Source organism: Miniopterus natalensis, chromosome 5, assembly GCF_054644295.1.
Source record: "Miniopterus natalensis isolate mMinNat1 chromosome 5, mMinNat1.hap1, whole genome shotgun sequence".
In the NCBI taxonomy this organism is placed as follows: Eukaryota; Metazoa; Chordata; class Mammalia; order Chiroptera; family Miniopteridae; genus Miniopterus; species Miniopterus natalensis.
In genome coordinates, this window is record NC_142085.1 from 77,680,586 (window position 1) to 77,700,963 (window position 20,378).

Genomic DNA, 20,378 nt, shown 5'->3' on the forward strand with positions numbered 1-20,378 from the left:
AGAGCAGACATTCTTTCAGAAAATTCTGTGCATTATTACTTATTACACACAAAATGCATTATTATACATTCAGGTACATAAGCTTTAGCTTAATCGAGTTAGCTACTTCAGTTGTATTTCTGTGTGTGTGTGTGTGTGAGGGCATGACTGTGTTGTAAGTCTAATATTAGATAAATAGATAAGAGTAACACAATTCACTATTCAAAGATGATTTATATGTAACAAAGTTTGGCTTCTCATTATTTTGAATAATCAGTAGTTTCTTCAAAATGGTTTAAATTTTATTATGAGTTTGTAATTATGTATTACTTTTTCTGTCATAGTCTGATTAAATAATTAGCTTTACATGCACATGGCCATATGCATTTTTTTAGTGCTCTTCTTCCATTTTCCACCTTGGCTGTTTTTGTGGGCTTGGAAACTGCTGGAAGAAAAATTTTCCAGAATGTATCCTTTCTGGCGGGGTGCCCATATCCTTCCAGCTTTCCAGACCACCAAGACTTTCTTCAGAGTCTTTTTTGATTTACAAACTGTTTACTCAGTTATACAAGAAATCCCCAGAGTCTACATTGCTCCATGATACATTTACAGTATAGGAAGTTTAAAAAAATGTACCTCAGACCCATAATTATATCTCCTAATATACAAATGCATGAAGAATTTAATGTCTCTGCTATATTTCTTTGTAGTAAGACTGATTTTTATATTTTTAATATCAATACGTTTTTATGTTATTTAGGGAATAAATATTTGTGTATTCTTCATTCTCTAAAAATACAACACAATATGAGAATTGGGTATAAATGTGTATCATCAGTAAACAGCATGATTTTACATAATTTACATTTTAAATTGTGGCTTTAACTGTGGTTTGAAAGTCAGCTGCCTGACCTAGGTAGGAGCCATAGGTTTTTCAAGCGGCAGTGGCAAGTCACGTGGAGATTCCTCAAGCCCTTTCTCTGGCTTCCTGAGACCGTGGAATAACTGAAATACTGGTTGAGGTCACCTCTCTGTGAGTCAAGGGGCACTGACTCGCATGCCATTCCGTGTGCCACGGGAGTCCCTTGCCCTCCCAGTGTTTTGAGGGATTCCAGGAGAGGATGGGCAAAGTCCCTCCAACCCTGAGCCCATGCACCTGCTGAATGTGACCACTTTGTGCATTTCTTGGTGTCACAGGGGTACTGTCCCTGCTCCTTCCTGCATCAGCCAAACCTGGAACTAAGACCCATGTCTTCATTTCACGCACACACGCGTACAACGAACACCACTTACTGGAGGCCTTCGTGTAACTAGCAGGTTTTATTGACATTTTGGTGAACATTAATAGAAAATAGAATGAAAAACTTGCAACACAAATTTTCCCCCCCCATAATTTAATACCTAAAAGCTTAAATCAGATGTTGCTTTTAGAGTATGTCCCTTCGTCAAGAAGGCTCCATGTTTGAACATCTGCACCAAGGAGGTTCCTTTCACCTCCAACCGGGACTGAGTGGTTGGTGTTAACTCAAGATTTGCCCCTGCCCCGATTGCCCGGGTAAGGGAGCAAAGAAAAGCCTGTCTGCTGGCCCAGACTTTGCAAGCCTCTCAGCACAGTGAAGTGAGTGCTGCTTCCTAAGAGGCTAGAAAGCGTTCACTTCTTTCCCCTCCACAGCAACCTCCAACATTTTACATGGTGCCTTTTCACTATTCAAAGATGATTTATATGTAACAAAGTTTGACTTCTCATTACTTTGAATAACCAGTAGTTTCTTCAATAATGTTTAAGTTTTATTATGAGTTTGTAATTATGTATTACTTTTCTGGTCCATAGAAGTAAAAAAAAACAACAAAACAAAACTATGACCCCAAAACTCGTAATGGCTTCTCATTTATGAAAAAAAGATAAAACCCGCCCCACCCCAGACCTACCATGCTTTGCGATGACCACAGTTAGGAGCCTCAGCACCGCTTTCCGAGTCGGACAGCAACAGTGCAGCGCCAGCCTCTGGCTGTCCGATGGCTGAGCCCCTCCCTACCCGGCAAAGCACCAAGGACCCCCCGAGGACTTGGCCATGAGGGCCACCATGGCTTCCACTTGAACGTGTGCCCCCAACCCTGCCAATGTTAAGAATGGGCTTGATAACAGTATGCAAGGCAGCGACCTCCTCTCCAGTTTCTTTTGGGGAACTGAGTGGTTTTGCTCTTCAAGATGCTCTACTGTACAAAGAGCTTGGGTAAAAAGGTGATGGATAAAAAACAATATGAAACTCCCTCGGAAATGCTACATTTTGTTTCATGGACTGATCCACAAGAGTATAATAAATGGAAAGAGAGATTCTCACAGCTGCTTCCCATGTTTTGTACAGGACCTTCAAGGAACTGCCTCGCAGATAGATGCAAGACACACTAAAATTCTCACCTTCATCACCTACATTGGGTGTGGAATATCTGCTATTTTTTCAGCTGCAACTCTCCTGACTTACGTTGCGTTTGAGTAAGTGTTTTCTGTCTGCCAAACACAGTGCTAACTGTTCTGAAGTGTGAGCAAGAAAACTGCCTCAGCTTTGAAAACTTTCATGCCCTTTGTGAATCATGGAGGGTAGTTCAGTTTTAATGGTCAGGTTTCTCGTAAGATATATCATATAGCATGAATTGTCCAGCTGTATCATCTTAATTCACTATCAGTGTGTTCTATTGATAAAATGCATTTACGCCTTTTAGAGATGATTGACAAGTAAGTAAATAAAAACTGTACTCAGTGTTTTTTACATGGTAAAAGATGAAAACATTTGCTTCACAAATCTTACAAAATTAGTCCTAAAACAGGAAATTTTGTTTTAAGAACAATCTTCACCTCATGAAAAATCAAGGAACTTCAAAAAATTTTTAAGGAAATCATTTTTTTAACAAAAATATCATTTTTATCTTTAGAACTTTTCTGGATTAAAAAAAAAATCAAGCCGTTGAAACCCATTGGCAGTTTTGCAAACAGTTGGAGACCATTTTGAAATAAAACTAATATTTACAAAGTCTTTCTAATTTGCCAAATGCTCGCAAATATCATTAGCCCTCCCCCTGGTGGAACCATGTCATAGAGAAGGTGCCACCTCGCCTACTGCAGAGCCGTGTAAGATATGAATTCCCTGCCTGCGCTTACAAGACTTATTTACAATATTAGTCCCCCAAAATCTTTCTTGTTTTTCTTTTTAGAAAATTGCGAAGGGATTACCCCTCCAAAATCCTGATGAACCTGAGCACGGCGCTGCTGTTCCTGAACCTCAGCTTCCTCCTGGACGGCTGGGTCGCCTCCTTCCAGGTGGAGGGCCTCTGCACGGCCATCGCTGCGCTGCTGCATTTCTTCCTTCTGGCGGCCTTCACCTGGATGGGGCTGGAGGCCATTCACATGTACATCGCGCTGGTGAAAGTGTTTAACACTTACATTCGCCGGTACATCCTGAAGTTCTGCATCATCGGCTGGGGTGAGCGTCCTCAGAGCGTTTGGTTTGGTTTTCCCTGTCCTGGGAATCGTCATGTTCTCCTAGGAAAATGCTGTTTCGAAAGAAGAGCATTGCTAAAAAGAAACTTCAGATTTACAAAGGATGTGGCTTTGACAGGCACACCTATCCTGAGGAAGGAGCTTCCTCAGAACAGTAATTTTTAAAAACTGTTCAACAGGCCTCACTAAATGCAGGAGTAAAGGCAAAGCCCCTAGCCCCTGAGTCACCGCAAACTTATTTCCTGTGCCCTGAGCCAGCCCACCCAGGTCTGAAGAGGCGGCTGGCAGACAGTGCTGCATTGCCTTTATGTTTCAAAATATAAAGGCCGGCTCAGACTCCTAGCTGTGCTCACCCCGAGACATGCCCGTGCCTTAGAAACCAGAGAGAATGTTATTTTTGTGTGTGCAACCAGACTACTGACAGAATTCCTTCCTCAGCCAGACAAGGATGGTCGTATTAGCCTGTTTGGAATCTTCTAAATGGCCTCCTTTCTGTATCTGGTTTTATATCACACCAGACATTTTAGAGCTTGCTCACAAATCTTTTTCAGATGGCAGTGTAGAAATATGAGGCATTTCCAAGGTGTTCAACATTTCAGGAGGCATCTTTAAGGGAATTGGGACAGGGCAGCTTTCCCCAGTGAGATATACATGGAATTACTTTACTTATTGAGTCTCTTGAGAGAAAAAGGAAGACTATAAAGACTTTATAGTCTCAGTATTTCTCCCCCATTTTTTCTAAAGACTTTTCTTTATATGGGGGGGTGGGGAATAAGCTGTAATTCCTGTACTGCCTGAGCTGTGGCAATCCAACAGACATTATTAATGGAACCGCATTTGCTGGTCTTAGATTCAATATAAATCAGCTTCTGGTTCTCTAGTGGGTACCAGTAGACAGACAAATATTTACCTGTCTGTCATTAAAGAGTAGGTTTTGATCTCTGACAACTGAGTTGGATGTTTACACCAAGGAGAGGACTTATTTATTATTTTAACCAAGCTGCCAGTTCTAAGAAATTTGATTCTGCGATATGGAGTGTTTTCTTTTCTCTTTCCTTGCCGTTATCAGTCCTATAAAGCAGTTCCAGATGCTTCAGTAAAGTTGCTCACGGTGTGATCTTTTTATAACAGGTCTGCCTGCCTTCATCGTGTCAGTTGTTCTAGCAAGCAGGAACCAAAATGAAGTTTATAGGAAAGTAAGTTACGGAAAAGAAGAAGGCGATGACTTGTAAGTAATAAAACTTGTCGGGGATTTATTTGCGATGAGTGCATACCCTTTGTTTCCTAGAGTTTGGTGTAAGTTTCCATGGCAGCAGTGAGCCTCTTGTTTTAGAAGGTTGAGCGCCTGTGCAGGCCTTGAGCAGGATCCTTGCTGCACCACCGATGAGTTCGGTTGAGAGCCCTGAATTGTTGGAGCTCCTTTCCTGCTACCCCTTGTGTTCTGTCAGCTGGGGGAATGCAGACGCCTCAGGCACTATCTGCTAGGCTCAGAGGACCCATGCCACTTGAGGAGATTTTGTAATACTCCCAGCTCCTTAAACCCACGTAATCTTTAAGCAAGTTAAATAATAGTGTCAGACAGTAATGCTGATGAGTCAATGCTAATGTGAGTGTTACATGTACATGGAGAAAGTGGAGACATCAGTGAGTTCTTGAATAGTTTAGAATTTTTTCCTCAGACTGTGAGATCATTGAGGCTAAGGTTTTTATATTGTTTACTTTGGGCAGTCACTTCTCTCGTATTTTATGCAGCACCTAGTAGGTACTCCAGGAGTAATTGTTGATTGAATGAATCACTGAATGAATAAAGGGCTTACTCCCGACTGCGATGACACGTTACTCTGCATCACAAAACGAAATTAGACATTTCATTGTGACCAATGTAAGATTTTTAATTGTGCGTGAGAAGTGTCACTATAAGAATATCACAGTTTTACAATAAGGTCTTGCCTCAACTAGACCAATTACATTAATGGGAATTATTTTGCAGTATGGCGTCCACAATTATGCGTGTCTTAAATAAATAGAAATTTACTCTTCTCGCATGACAAAAAACATAGAAATAAGCAATAAACTGGCATAATTTAATGGCTGAAATGCCAGGGCTGGAATGTCTGCAGCTCTCTTGGCCTTTCTCTCATAGGCATAAGGTAATTGCTGCAGCTCCAGAGCTTGCTCTCGTGTTTAAAGCAGAAAGTATGAGCAAAGGCCTTGCCAGCTGAGCCTCTCAAGAGTAGCTCTCCCAGACTTTGCTTCCATGTCATTTTGTAGAATAAAGTCCACGTGACCACCCGTCTCTTAAATATAGAAGAGACTGAGAGTATGCATAAATTCCCCGTTTTCTGTAGTGCAGGCACATACGAGAAAAGGGGGTTAGACGCGGTGTTGGGTGAACCAACCAAGACTGTCTTCACGCCACGTCAGAATTCAACTAGCCACCTGGTTTTCTTCTTAACTCTTGACTTAAGTAACTAGACATTAAGATGATTGCTATCCAAATCAAACAAAAAAAAACTATGAACACATCAAAAAGGAAACGGAGGCCCAAGGAAATGACGTGACCTTAAGGACGTGAGAAAGGCCTAGCAGAAGCCTGCAGAAGCCCACCCCAGCCGGGGACGTCTCGGGCGAACAGGCTCGGTAATTAGTCCCTTTCCCTTCCCTTTCTTCTTCCCCTTCCAGATGTTGGATTGACGACAAGGTGGTATTTTACGTGACCTGTGCCGGGTACTTTGGAGTCATGTTTTTCCTGAACGTTGCCATGTTCATCGTGGTGATGGTGCAGATCTGCGGGAGGAACGGCAAGAGGAGCAACCGGACCCTGCGCGAAGAGGTGCTGCGGAACCTGCGCAGCGTGGTCAGCCTGACGTTTCTGCTGGGCATGACGTGGGGGTTTGCTTTCCTAGGCTGGGGGCCCTTATACGTCCCCTTCATGTACCTCTTCTCCATCTTCAATTCATTACAAGGTAAGATAAGTGGAACCTGGACAGCTTCCACTTTCTAATTTTGTCGTATTTGCGGACAGCCTCACTGTGGGACAGATGCCACACTAAGTTTCTGCATCACTCTTCCAAGTGCAGAGCGTAGTTTCAGGCACAGGGCGGGCACTCGTGAAGAAGGTCTTGAAGGGAGAATTGAGGTAGGATGTCAGTTTGTTTGTGTGTTTCAGCGATATACCCCAAGGACCTAGGACAGTGCCTGGCAGATAGTAGGTGCTCAACACACATATGTTGTTGCGTGACTGCAGGTGGGCAGAGAGGTGCCCAACGGGAAGTTTAAAGGGGTGCACAGACAACTTCCACCCGTGACAGTGTTGCTGAGTGTTGGTGCTGCTCCTCGCAGAACCCCCTCCCGTGTGGTGTGCTGTTCTTGGCCTGGAGAATGTTTAGACTCTGTGCAGGGACAGAGCAATTCACTTTGATTCTTTGGCTGCTTGGATGTCAAAGTAACTACCCATAGTCTAGTTCAGAAATGCTTATTTTTCATGATATATGGCAATTAGTTCAACAATTTAGCAGGCACTTGCCAATGGCCTGCTTTGTGTAAAACAAGGCTTCCTTGAAGGAATGTATCCTTAGTGTACATATGATGAATTTAACTTTAAGCTTAAGTGAACATAAATTCTTGTTTTGAAAATTAAATGACATTCTTCAAGGCTTTGGGTATACCCACTTTTGATAAACTTCGTAGAGTTCAGAAGAGCCATGAGGCCCACACTCCAAAAGGAATGAGGGCAAGGTTTGGAATCTTTTTTGAGCAGGGTAATGTTACTGGTCTATCAGAAATTACTGGCATGTCCTTGTAGGTGTGTGGAAGGAAGGGCTGACTAAAGCAAGCTGGACAGATTTGTGCTGGGGTCGAAAGTCTAGTGGAAATCAAGTTTGTGCTACAAACCAAATGAGACGCCTGGCAGGTGCTCCCCACAGTGTGTTCTAAGAGAAGTCCGGATTTACCAGCAGGAGGGCGTTTGCTGCTTGGTGTTGCATGGACCTGCTTTGCTCTTCCTCCTAGGTTTCCCACTAGCTCATGAACTCCTGCAGAAAAATTTGTCACATAGCTGGCGCTTAACAATTGTTTGTTAAATGAATGAGTGGATTGCTGGATAAAGAAAGGGAGGGTCTTTGGGGATGGCCTAAATCCAACCTGAGACTCCTCTGGCGTAAAGCCACGTTAATTAGCTCAGCAGATTCGATTCGGGTTCACTCTCCCATAACGGAAGAAATACGTGGGCCCATTATCTTTAGTAAATAGAGTAATAAACCTCAAGTGCACCTCCAAAATGTGGAAACCGAAGAGGTAGCGTGTGCATACATCTTCACTGCAATCTAGCTTTGAAAAGTGACTTTTCCTGTATTTAATCTGTCCTGTAATATACAACACAAATGTCCCTAGGTAAATATTGACAAAAATGTCCATTAACATTAGAGATTCAATGGTTTTATATTTCAGGATTGTACATGAAAGGCACATTAATCTACCAGCCCAACTTAGTTTTTGCTTGTAGAATTTTCTGGCAGTTTCTATAACCTCCAAGAGCCTGCCTGTCCAGTTCTGTTTCCGTTAATGAGAAATGAGTTGTTGTTTTTTTCCCAGCTTAGGTCTCCTGTCAGGAGGAAAAATGTGATCAACCATCATCAAGTTATAGCCTTCATAAATCACTGACTTCTAAGACTAAATTTAAATTATATAAATTCAGAACAGATTTCTGCACATCCAATGATATTAATAATACTTCCTAAAAAGGAAATTTAAATTAAAAGGCAGGGCTGCAGAGCACATGAGCTTACCAACAATTGCATACTGGCCAAGCCTGTATAAAAACTCCTCAAGACACCACAGGAAGGTATTTAATGGTTTTTATTTGAGTCATTTTTTGAGCCTTCCAAGAGAGGTTTGTTGTTTAAAGTATATGCTTTATTAAAGAAACATGTGGAATTTGGACAGTTTAAAGAAACAATTCAGTGAATGCAAAATGAACTCAGGTAGTACTTAGACAAACTACAGTATGTCTGTTTCTTTTCTAATATTATTTATTCCGGAAAAACAAACTAACAAACAAAACTTGATGTGATCCCTTATGTCACTATATAAAGGCACCTGGTGGTGTTAAGAGCAAATGTCAGAAGACATGAATTCTAAGCTGAAATCTGAAGGATCAATAGGAACTAACTAGGTGAAAGTTAGGAGCAGAAGTGGGGAAGAGAATATTCCAGGTAGAGGGCACTTCATGTGCAAAAAATATGTTGTATAGTAAGTCCTCACTTAATGTGGTCAATAGGTTCCATGACTTTAAGCAAAACGACGTATAAGGAAACCAATTTTACCTCAGGCTAATTAATATAAACAAGAGTTAAATTCCTATGGCATCTCATGAACGTTATAATGAAATGACATTATTTGAGGATCTGCTGCACTTGATGATTATAACATCTGCTCAGGGAATTAATAGAAAGCACATATAACCTAGGAACCAAGAAAGAGCCAGTAAATGACAGTGGGGTGGCACAAAAGGGAGTCAAAGGCCCCATGTTTTGATCTTTATGAGAGCAGTGTGAAGTCTTTGAAAAGTTTCAGGCCTTTGAAATGACTTCATGCATCTTGTAAAGGTGAAGCTGGACATAATGTAAAGAATGGGTTAAAGCAACCCAATAGCATCTGTATGGAGAGTAGATAGGAGGCTATTGCAGTGGTTCGGGTAAAATAATGTGGTGTACAGTATTTTAGACTATGGTGAGAATGGGTGGGCCTGGAGAGATGTGAGCAGGAGTCAAGAGAAATTTAGGAAGTATGTTACTACAAAACACTCATCATTGGTTTGGTCCTTAAAGTAAACTCTTATATACCTAATGATTTGGGTAAAATTAGATTCCATTAATGTCCTTATTAATGGAATATTATAGTTCATTGAAGCCTATCATAAGACTTAGCAATGGCCAAAGACTGAGAATGTAATACAGTATTCTGAAAACAAACTTTAATCCTCTCAGATTTAGCTTATAGTTGAGCATCTGAAAATCACAGGGTCTTCATTATGAATGCCACAAGTTATGAACTGATCATGCATGCCTGTAGTACTATAGACATGGGACCTGTGGGAGGGACAGGTGTTTGAGCTAAGTCCACAGTGATGTCACAGCATGTATATCACAGGAGTGGCCTTTGCTAGCAGATTTCTTTTAACTTTTGTGTATGTCTTCAAATATTTTGTTAAAAAATGTTACAGATTCTTAATAATAAATGCATATATTTATTTGGTTAAAATAAATGATTTTATTTTAAAATAAAAATTTTAGAAATAAATTTTTAGAAATAATACATATATTTTTAAATGCATGTATGTGTTTATATAAAAATACATATATACACGTGTAATTATATGGGTACTCACAAACATTTGCAGAGCCTATAAAAATTTTATAAATGCTTTATTTTTATTTTGTATGTTTTATTTTTATATTTTTTATATTTTCTATTTCTATTATTTTTATATGTATTTTTATGTATATTTATAACTATGCATTTAATGGCAAAATCATGTGAAATGATATCAGGAAATTATTATAATCTGTGCCACTATAACTAAAACTTTACCTACTTGATTAAGCAAATGAAATCATGAGTTGGGTTAAGGCTGAAACCAAATTTATTATTTTCTAATTTTTAACAGTGTATTGCTTTGTTCTTTTTATTTTGCCTACTCCACTTGTTATATATATTAATCATTTCATTGAAATTTTTTCTCTAAGATGAAAAGATAAAGGTATCTTCTCTTAACATAGTCAAATTCCAAATCTCTCTGCTTTTGCTATCTTTGCTCCTTTCCCAGGATGAACTGGCCGATCATTGTATCAGAAATTTTACTTTTTTCTAAAGAATATAACTTGAGAAAAAATTGTATGGCATACAAATTGTTATTCAAAAGAGAACAGATGTTTGACAAAAGTCTATCATAATTCACATGCCTGAGAACATTAGCTTTCCTTTCAACAAATACGTAATTCATCCTAAAGAAATAAAGGGCAACTCCCTGGTTACCGAGAAGCTCTTGGCCAGAATCCTGATGGCATCTCTGTCCCTTGGCAATATCGATGCTCTTGTAGGATTGAATTACTGCTCTGCGGTGCGGCATGTGCACATAGTTGCAGGTTATGCAAGTGAGGAGCAGTATCTCAGACTGTTTTTCTTTCCATTAACTGTACAAAAGTATTCGACACTCTCAATTAGATTAGGCTTCTTCAATATATAGGGAAGTTTAATTCATCTAACAAGAGCTTGGTCTTCAACTTTTCTTTTCCAGGCATGTGAAACAACATTGATTAATAGTCTCAGGTGTCATCAGCCCATCTTCAGTACATATATGTGACAACATCATACAAAACAACATGTGATTCTACAAATAGAAACGGTGATGGCAAACACTGAAGGGCATTATCAGTCTCCCCAGATATAATGTTTGCTATTAATTAATTTGATAACATTAAGATACCAAAGCAACAGAAATGCCTTGTATTTGTTTAGTGTATTGTTGTTTACAAAGCCTTTTCACATATTATCTGTCACCTGATGTAATTCTTGCAGCAAGTCTGAAAAGTAGGTATCCAAGAAAGAGGACATTTTTCCATTTTATAAAATGAGAAACAGGCTCAAGAGAGTCAGTGACTTCTTGAGATCAATTTGAATCTGACAACATAATATTTACCACGTAGCACATATGAAAATAGAAAGGCACGTTATTCAGGGCCAGAGCATAAGCAGAAAAGTAAAACAAAGTGCTGTCCTTTTAATGTTTTATTTTAGAGTTTCTAGAAAGTGAGTTTTTGCCTCCATTTTTTAAAAAAGCTGTTAATGTATGTTTAATGAATAAATATGAATTTAATCTCTTACCCTTATTCAGCAAAAACCATTAAGGGAAATATTTATTATTTTAGTCCTACTAGTAAACTAAGAAAATTAAACCAAATTACCTAACCCGTGGCTAGAAGCCTCCTGAGAGTTAAGCTGCACCATGGTCACATGTACAACACACACAGTGAACTGGCGCCCGGGAAATGAACCACTGTTACATCCTAAGGTCTGAAATGACATCGTGTTGGCTGAGACAGTACACACTGCAAGGAAATAAATTACTCATCTTTTGGCATGGAATTTTGTGCCACAGAGAAGTGATTTTCTAAAGGGCACCTTAGTACTATGAGAGGAAGATTCAAGAGGTTCCCACAGAGCTTCCTAAACCTGGAAGATCCCCAGCCCAGCAGCCAGCTGGCCATGCCTGGGTGACAACAGAGCATACGAGCTGTTCGGAGATTTGGACTCAGGCTTGCTGGGAAGCTCAGAGGTCATCTAGGCCTTTTTTTTTTTTTTTTTTTTTTTTTTGTCAAAAGTCAGTTATATAGAGCATGTGGCCTCTTTTGCCCAAACACCTACCTTGATTAATTCTCCACTGATTTTCCCAACAAATCTCCAGAACTATTTATGCCCGTGGGACTGGGGAAGACACCATTCACTCATCATTATTACCCATTTTGATTCCATCCCACATCCCTGACATTATCTATATAATTTCCCCCTTACCTTTTTTTCTGGATCTTTCTTATCCAGGGTAAGAACAAGTCAGCTTAGGCCATTTGTCAGAATTTGTTGATGACAATCTCGCTGGAAGTGTCAGTGGCCGTTAGTTGGTCATTAGGAGATGAAGACCCAGGGTTTTGTCTTGTTTTGTTTCCCTTCGCCACATTTCTCAAAAGTGACCTTTTAGAACACTAAAAGAATGACAATATGTGCTGCCCAGAATTTTGCTGTGTAGCAATCATTTTCATATCCAAGGGAAACAGTTTTTCAAAACTTTTGATAATCAGGCTAAAGATCTGAGAACATCCCTTTGGCCACTCATCTTACATCTGCCCCAGAAAGTCACGCATCTTTGCCAGAATCAACCAAAGGGAATGAGTTCTATGTGGGAACCAGATTCCTAGCCAAAAGATTGAGGCTAAGATTTTTTTCCCCTTCTAAATAAATGGTTAAGTAGTTCTTATAAAGACAGAGATGAAACACAAGCCTGTACAATCTACAGTGAATATAATGCCAATACTTACAAGTAGGCTTTTTTCCTCCCCAAACATGCTACTGGAATGTGTCCTGAGGTAGGTGAAAGGACCTCTAAAAACCCAAATGCTCCACCTGAGATCTTTCAGAACCTGTGTGATTCCAGGTTCGGAGTACTCTCAGGTCATACTTGCTGAACCAGGGTTGGCCTGCGGTCTGCTCCTCTCGGAGGCCTTGGGGAAGCCGGTTCCTTACATTTCTCCCTAGCAGCACCCATAGGCAGGCCCGCCTTCTTACATGCTTTGCACACCCTTCCTCCATCACAGTTGAAAATGTCATTTATTTTAAATGGGGAAATTGCAAAATGTACCAAGAATTAAGCCATCTTGAATTCACATACTGCTCTAATTTTTTAAAAGAGAGCAAATCCTTCTAACGAATGGAAGTTGGAGGTGAAGGAAGAAAAGGCAGGGTTGAGGGTGGGATGAGCAGGGGAGGCCTGCTCAGGAATCTGTTCATTTAAAGTAGCTTTAAGGTTTTGGTTTTTTTCCTGTTCTAGCGTGGAGTCTGGGTTCCCATTGAACCCAGACAGTTACCGAGCTTAAGAAAGTATTGCTAAGGAACTCTGGCTCAGAGTTATCAGACTGGTGCCTTTTCAGGCTCCGATTCACCAATAAAGGACCATCATGAACTCTGTTGCGTGAGATATAAAGGTTTCACGAAACAAGTGCCAGCCTGTCAAGATGAAGGCTTCAACTCGGAAGCCACTCTTTTGAGCCATTTTAGCTTCCAACTTTTTTTTCATGGGCCATGTTCCCTCTCCCAGGTCAGTCAGGTCAAGCTGTAAGACACACGATAAGAGGAAAGGCTCGTCATTCCGGTGCCGGGTGACAGCTCAGAAGGCTAGAGGAGCATGTTTCCAGGCGTAATGAAGCGCCTCTGAGGTGCCGTGTGGTTGATACGAAGGTTCTCAAAGGGGAAACGTGACAGAAAGGGGCTGAGAAATCAGGCATAGTCCCTTGATGTCAACATACAGCTCGTATGACTTTGGTTCTGCTCCTGCACCCAAGTCTGTAAGTAGATGGGGGAAAACAACAACAACAAAACAGACTTTAAAACTGAAGGGGGACTAACCCTCTGCTTCCTCACTTTGGCCTTCGCGGGCCTTGGCCCTCCTGCTGTAGTTCCTACTCCTTCCTGAAGAGCTAGACTTTCTTTCCATACCGCGTGCGGGCATTCTTCCAGGTGGGTACCCACCACATTTCCCAGGGCGGGACTCTGCCAGGGATGGTTTGTCCTGAAAGAGTGCTGGGATATTTATTTAAGTTTAGTCTTCCAGACTAACTTAAATTCAGGTGAAAGGGGCTAGTTATCACAAATGGTAAAATCACCTATTATGAGAATTCTATTCTGGTTTAAAGTGGAAATGTGTCTCATGACAAAAGAATCTTCATACTACCTTGGAATTTAAAAATATTTTCATTCCTAAAAATTCTAATTTCTCCTGCCTGTTACCTAACTGTGTCCCACTGCAGCACAGTTGAGAGTGAGAGTAGAGAAGAATTTAAATGACTCCCTCCTGTCATATAATGTTAGAGATGATGTATCAGATTCTGAATCTAATTTATATACTAGTGTGTCTAAACTTGTTGGAAGCCTAAATATTTACAGGCAAATGTGGTTGCTTAACAATAGGAATGCTATGTAATTAATTCCGATTTAGAGCAGCAGTGCACAATCTAAAAGATGGTTTCATGAAGTTCGTTACACCTTGCATTTAACCTCCCCTTCTGTGACTGTGTTCACATGAGATCCTCAGAATAATTCACTTTTCAGCATCCCCACAAGGCCAAAAATGCAAACCTGAGAACTGGCTCTCTCCCAGGGTCCTCAGAACACCTCTGAAGTTTTTTCCTCCAGGATGTACGACACTTGTAAAAACTACTGAGTGTTGAGGGAAGCAACATCTAGCAAATTTCACCTGCCCTCAAATGAAAGGAAACCATTTGCTCAATGCGAGGCTTTATACTGAGTAATGCCTGGATTAAAGCCTCGGAATGAAAGTCCTCAACTGGAGTTTACAATCTCTTTCAGGCCTCATATGTGACTTTGTTAAACAGTTGCTTAAGAACACACGGCTTTCAGCCGTGTGACAAAAATACTTCCAGGAACAAGTTCTGCAAATTCTGGCCTAGGCAGCGAACACTGAGTAAACCTGAGGGGACAGGGCTCCCTCCTCTCGGGCACAGCCACCTTCATCTGTGACCTGTGCCCCCCCAACCTCAGGCCTCCGTGCCGCTGCTCTCTTTACTCTGAAACCGCCACCACCTCTTAAAAACTTAAAAGGATCCCTTAACCAATTCAAGTGATTTATTTTGGTGATTCACACTTTTGGCGATACAAAGTGTGTTTACTTATTAACGGGATTTTCTGTGTTAGCACCCCCGGGGAACTGGGGGCTGTAGGTGTGGGAGGCTTTGCAAAGCAGTGGGATTTAGATGTAGGCCGGGTGCGAGGTGAAGCTCCACCCCGCCCGGGAAGGTGGTCAGCCTGCAGGTCCCGGCTCTGGGGGGGGGGGGGTGAGTGTGGAAGAAGGTCTTCAGGAGGGAGTGTGTGTGTGTGTGTGTGTGTGTGTGTGTGTGCGTGCTGAATGATTAGAATTTGATTCATATTTGTGAGCACTTCCTTTTTAAAATTAGAACTTCCCTACTCAATCCCATATTATTCCAGATAAATAACTGGGTCACTAGGAGGCATTTCTTCCACTAATTACTTTATTACTAATAAAGCTTTAGTAACAGACCCAGAAGAAGAGAAGCAGCCACAACCACTCCACAGCCGTCAGGGCCCATCCCGGAGAAATCCACACAGTGCTAATCATTCAAAATGATGGAATCCATTCTGGAATAAAGTTATGGGCCATTTTGAGTTAGGATATTGAAAAACAACGTACAACCATAACCTTAGACCTAGGTTGCAAATTTAATTTATATATCAAAATATACTTTTAACATAGTATTTTCCCCACTTTTCCAATCGCGCATGCTTTAATGTAATTTACAGTTTCCTTGATGGACACTCCATATTCAGAAAGAACGGATAAGTCCTACTGTCCCTTGAATGTACGGCTTTCCATGCTCTTCCCCCATGAGGGCGCCGATCATCCACCTGGTTCACCTTTGAACCTCCAGCTCCTAAAACACGGTGCCTCCTGGCCAGCAATGCTCAGTAGTCACTGACCGAGTTAGCCGTCTTGGAAACGTCCATTACCTCCCTACCCAAAGCCTTCCTCAGGGTCAGCGCAGGCCCTGCATCCTCTAAGCCCCTCCATCGCGGAGACACTGCTTAGTGTCGCGTATGTATCCTGGCAACGAATTTGCATGCTCTTCAGAAACATTTGCCTGAAATGTGTTTTCGTTGTATCCTTTTGCCCATTATTTTGTGTTCTATTCTTATTTTTAAACCCCCATCTCCAAACGCATTTAACACATTAACATGTGCATTAAGTATTCAAGTAACTTATGTAGAGGAGATGATTCATTCAAAAAGTGTTCTTACGAGTTTCTGCTCAGTCCTGGAGTGGCCAGTGTAGCATTGGATAGACACACATTTCTGTGCTCTCGGAGCTTGCTTTCTACTAGCAAGAGGCAAACAAATGAACAAATGAGGAATATGAGAATAACAGGCACTGATCGATCATTGCCATGACAAAAATAGGTATGTGCAAGGGTGTGACTAGAAACCAAAACATAAAAATAAATAGTTGATTTATTATTTATTAAGTATTGCCTCTCTGAGGAGTTAACAGTTGATCCGAGGTCTGAATGGACAGGTAAGAAGGTACCTGTGATGGAAAGATCTGAAGGAAGAGCCTTCGGAGTGATAATGGGCAGGAATGAACTTGATAGTTAGTTTGAAGGTAGTGAGGAGAAAGACTTCTATCGGAACAACAAGGGTTTGAGATGCTGCTAAATGAAATACAGCCGAGGGACGATCTCCTATAATCCATATGGGTTGGAATCCTGGTGGTGTGGAGAGAAGGGGGATGGGGAAAAATACAAAAATTAGCATATGGTACTTGTACAATGTGACTGGATGAGTAGACATAGAAGATAGAAACCCAAGACTGAGTCATGGACATGACAACGTTTAACAGTAAAGCCAAGGATTCTACTAAAGAGACCAGGAAGAAATCTAGCAGAAAATGGTGTCAAGAATGCATTTCAAGGTTGAGCGAATGGTCAGTTTTATTGACAGCTGTTGAGAGGCCTAGTACAATGGGAGTGAAAACTAAGTAAGCAATATGGGAGTCACTGTGACCTTCAGAAGAGCAGTTGTAGTGGCTTCATGGATGTGAGTTAACAAGAAGAGAAATGAGAAACCAGGGAGACAGCAAAAGTTAACCATTTCAAGAAGTTTTACTGGGAAAGGGACTGAAGAAGTTGAAGTTGGAAGAAGATTGTTTTTAAAGAGAGTTACTAGAATATGCTTGTAAGAAATGTGAATAGCCAAGTATAGAGGGAGAAATTAGTGAGACTGCAAAGAGGTTGAAATGCAGAAGCAAAGTTAAAAGGTGTTGGCTTCCAAAGCACAAATGATACAGTTAGCTTTTGATAGGTGCAGAGGGTGACTATAAATTATATGAATACTATTTCACAATACAGAAATATTCTGCATTAAAATGTTGAGAAACTAAAGCAGGTCAGGTGAAACCACATGAGTTTGCTGACTTGTGGCCATTTTTGACCTGCAAAATACCATTTTTCTATGGCCCAACGTTATAATAATATGCATACTTAAAATAGCCTAGAATACACAAGTGGAAATAGATGAGAGGATGTTTTCAGTTTTCTCATTTTTTCTAAATTTTGTGAAATATTTTCACATAATTTTAAAACAAATATAAGGGACTTCTTAAATGTCTCTTAAGGTGAATATTGCCTTAATCGTTAGGTTTTAAGAAATGCTGAACAGAACAGGCAAAGACAGAATTAGATCCAAGTAACAATTCCGGTTTTATCTTTGCCTCTGTGTTCTTTTTTAAAGGATTAAAACATCTACCACATACTTCAAGATTCCTCAGTATCTCTTCTTCTTAGCGACTCAGATGTATAAAAATTTTAAATTAAAATGAATCCATGTGTTTCATAAGTTTCATCTTTAAAAATATGTCCATTGGCTTAAATGTCTATATTTTCTTTTGTCCCAGGCTTATTTATATTTATTTTCCACTGTGCTATGAAGGAGAACGTTCAGAAACAGTGGAGGCGGCATCTCTGCTGTGGCAGATTCCGGTTAGCAGACAACTCGGGTAAGGGGCATGTTGGTAATTGGTTTTATCATCTACAAGTAGTAGTGGGAACCATTTGTCATCTGGTCTGTCATTGTCAGAAATACCCAGTCCCAATGGTAGCAAGTTGTAAAGTGGGATATGTGACGATGCCTAGTTGGAGTCTTAGGATATTAGGAATGCAAGAGATCTGGGGCCTTCTGTTTGGCAGAGGAGAAGCATGAAGTTCACACAGGGTGAGTGAGTTGCTCAGGGTTTTATGTGTAACTTAACAACTCAAATTATCGAGAGGTTCCACTATGCCATTGGCACCTTTCCACATTTTTGAGATCCTCAATTCCATGATTAGGCCAAGAGATTTTTCTCAATGCTGTAAAAAGAAATACCTGAAAAAAGTATTGTATTTTCTAATTACCCATCAGTGGAAACTGCTCACCCTTAGGATATTAAAGTAGGATTTAAAACAATATTTTACACAGGGTCAAAGTGAGAAACTTATCTGTTTGTTTAGTTTCCTATTGTTTACATCTAATGCTCTGAGTGTTACTTAAATATTATATAGTGATGATTCTTCAGGCTAGAACATAATCCCCTACAGCAGATTCACAGAGAGATGTCATTTCTTTCAGACTGGAGTAAGACAGCTACCAATACCATCAAGAAAAGTTCTGATAATCTAGGAAAATCATTGTCCTCAAGCTCCATTGGTTCCAACTCAACCTACCTTACATCCAAATCAAAATGCAGCTCTACCACCTACTTCAAAAGGAGCAGTCACCCAGGTGAGTCCTTCTGGCCGTGGTAAAGGTGTTCTCATCACGTTTCATTGAGAAAATTGGCATATCATGAACACTGATAGATCACAATGCCTAGTAGGGTGGTTATTCTACATTTTTGAAAATCAAAATCTACTTGAAGACCTTATCCAGCACCTTCGTGAATGTTTTGTCTCTCTTTTAGATTTTATAACCGAAACTGAATCTATATAGCCATAATATCATTGACTCTGAATGTTATTGTAACTTCCTTTGATTCAAAACTTAGTTTCCTGTAAAAAATTATAGTATCTTGTTTTACAATTGTGTTTTTTATTTTAAAATGGTATATAGAAATTTAGTTGCAGATGATTTCAGCATAGTATGAAAGTCACTTGGCAAGTTTGCACGGGAACAGAAAGAAACACCTAGGATGTATGTTACCTTTAAGGATTAAATCTTTAACCATTGAAAGTGTTATTGGCAATTGCTGTTTAAATCCCTGATTAAACAAAAAAGTATGAAAAAATAGAGAACATCCTACTTGAAAAAGGACACTGGATGGTGAGAAATGCCGTATCTTTGTTGATCTGCTGTATGTTTGTAATATTTGCATTGACCACACATCCTGACCCTGAGTTTGTAATGAACAGTCCTAAAGACAACATGGAAATAGAGATGATTTTGCAGCACTTGATAGCCAGTGATGGGATAAGGGGTCATCTTTCCATAATTTCAAAGGAAAATAGCAGAATTGCTGCTTTTAAATGCTAATAAAGTCTCAAGCAAACAGTGGTCAGCACTTAGCCCCCAGCACTTTCCTAATTAAAGGGACTTCCCAAAGGATAGCCCCCAGCACTTTCCTAATTAAAGGGACTTCCCAAAGGATCATGGAAATAAGTTTTTAATTTTTAATTTGTTTAGCTGTTGAACATACACAGAGGTGAATGGCACAGAAAGGATGCACCGTTGGCTTGCTGCAAATAGGGAGTGTGTTGTGTGGTGTGTAAATGTTCACACTGCAGACACTTGAATTTCAAATGAATCCTTCCACCTGTCCCTCCTGCACCCCTGTGTGTGCCCCACCAGTGGAGTGGATGCTGCCTGGGATTCTAGATAGCACTGTGGGAAAAGGTTTGAGTGTATAGAGGGGTTTGTTAATTCCAAAATTAATTAAGAAGCATCTGAAACCTTGGAACAGTTTAGGAGGTTCTTGGAGTCAAGGATATTTTGGGAAATGTAATAAAAGCTATAAACTCTCTTCTAGAATAAGGTACAGCCTTTGAGTTCTGTGCACAAACAGGTTTGCCTGAACTTGAGAGGTCTGTGCACCCCTGCTTGAAATACCTGTGTAAGAAAATTAATAACAGGTGTTATCTGAGACCGTCTAAGATAGAGTATTGTACCTATTTGATAGTGTGCTGGCACAAAATATCTTTTATTTATAATGAATGAATTTTTCACTTAATGTAATCAATCTTAAAATTAGATAGTCATTTTACATCCCCTTCTAAAATACGAATAGTTTATACATTATAAGTCAGTTATGTATGAGTAGGAGTTAGACCAATTGAATTGTTTTCCTCTTAACACAGCTGAGGATAGCTAGCCTCAAGAAATGCCACTATTAAAATGGGAGAGAAGGTCACAAGGTAGACAATTAGAAACGGGGGGCATTTTGGAAGCATTAATGAAATACTTGAAAGTATTAAGGATCATGGGAAGACTCACTAAAAGATAAAAGGAAATGCAGAAACAGAAGTACCAAAGAAAAACTTTACTGTTTCCAAACGTTGTGCATTTTTTTTTAAAGAAT

General features: G+C 40.2%; 1 protein-coding gene across 4 annotated transcripts in view; it reads left to right on the forward strand.

Annotated features, from left to right (window-relative positions):
• ADGRG6 (adhesion G protein-coupled receptor G6) overlaps window positions 1–20,378 on the forward strand; it is a 129,995-nt gene that overhangs the window by 103,840 nt on the left and 5,777 nt on the right. For all 4 annotated transcript variants that reach the window (XM_087817659.1, XM_087817656.1, XM_087817657.1 and 1 more), the window contains 6 exons: window positions 2,346–2,473; window positions 3,190–3,458; window positions 4,607–4,703; window positions 6,158–6,441; window positions 17,727–17,828; window positions 18,437–18,589. In XM_087817659.1, the coding sequence (XP_087673785.1) occupies window positions 2,346–2,473; window positions 3,190–3,458; window positions 4,607–4,703; window positions 6,158–6,441; window positions 17,727–17,828; window positions 18,437–18,589 (1,033 nt within the window). The remainder of the gene's footprint in view (window positions 1–2,345; window positions 2,474–3,189; window positions 3,459–4,606; window positions 4,704–6,157; window positions 6,442–17,726; window positions 17,829–18,436; window positions 18,590–20,378) is intronic.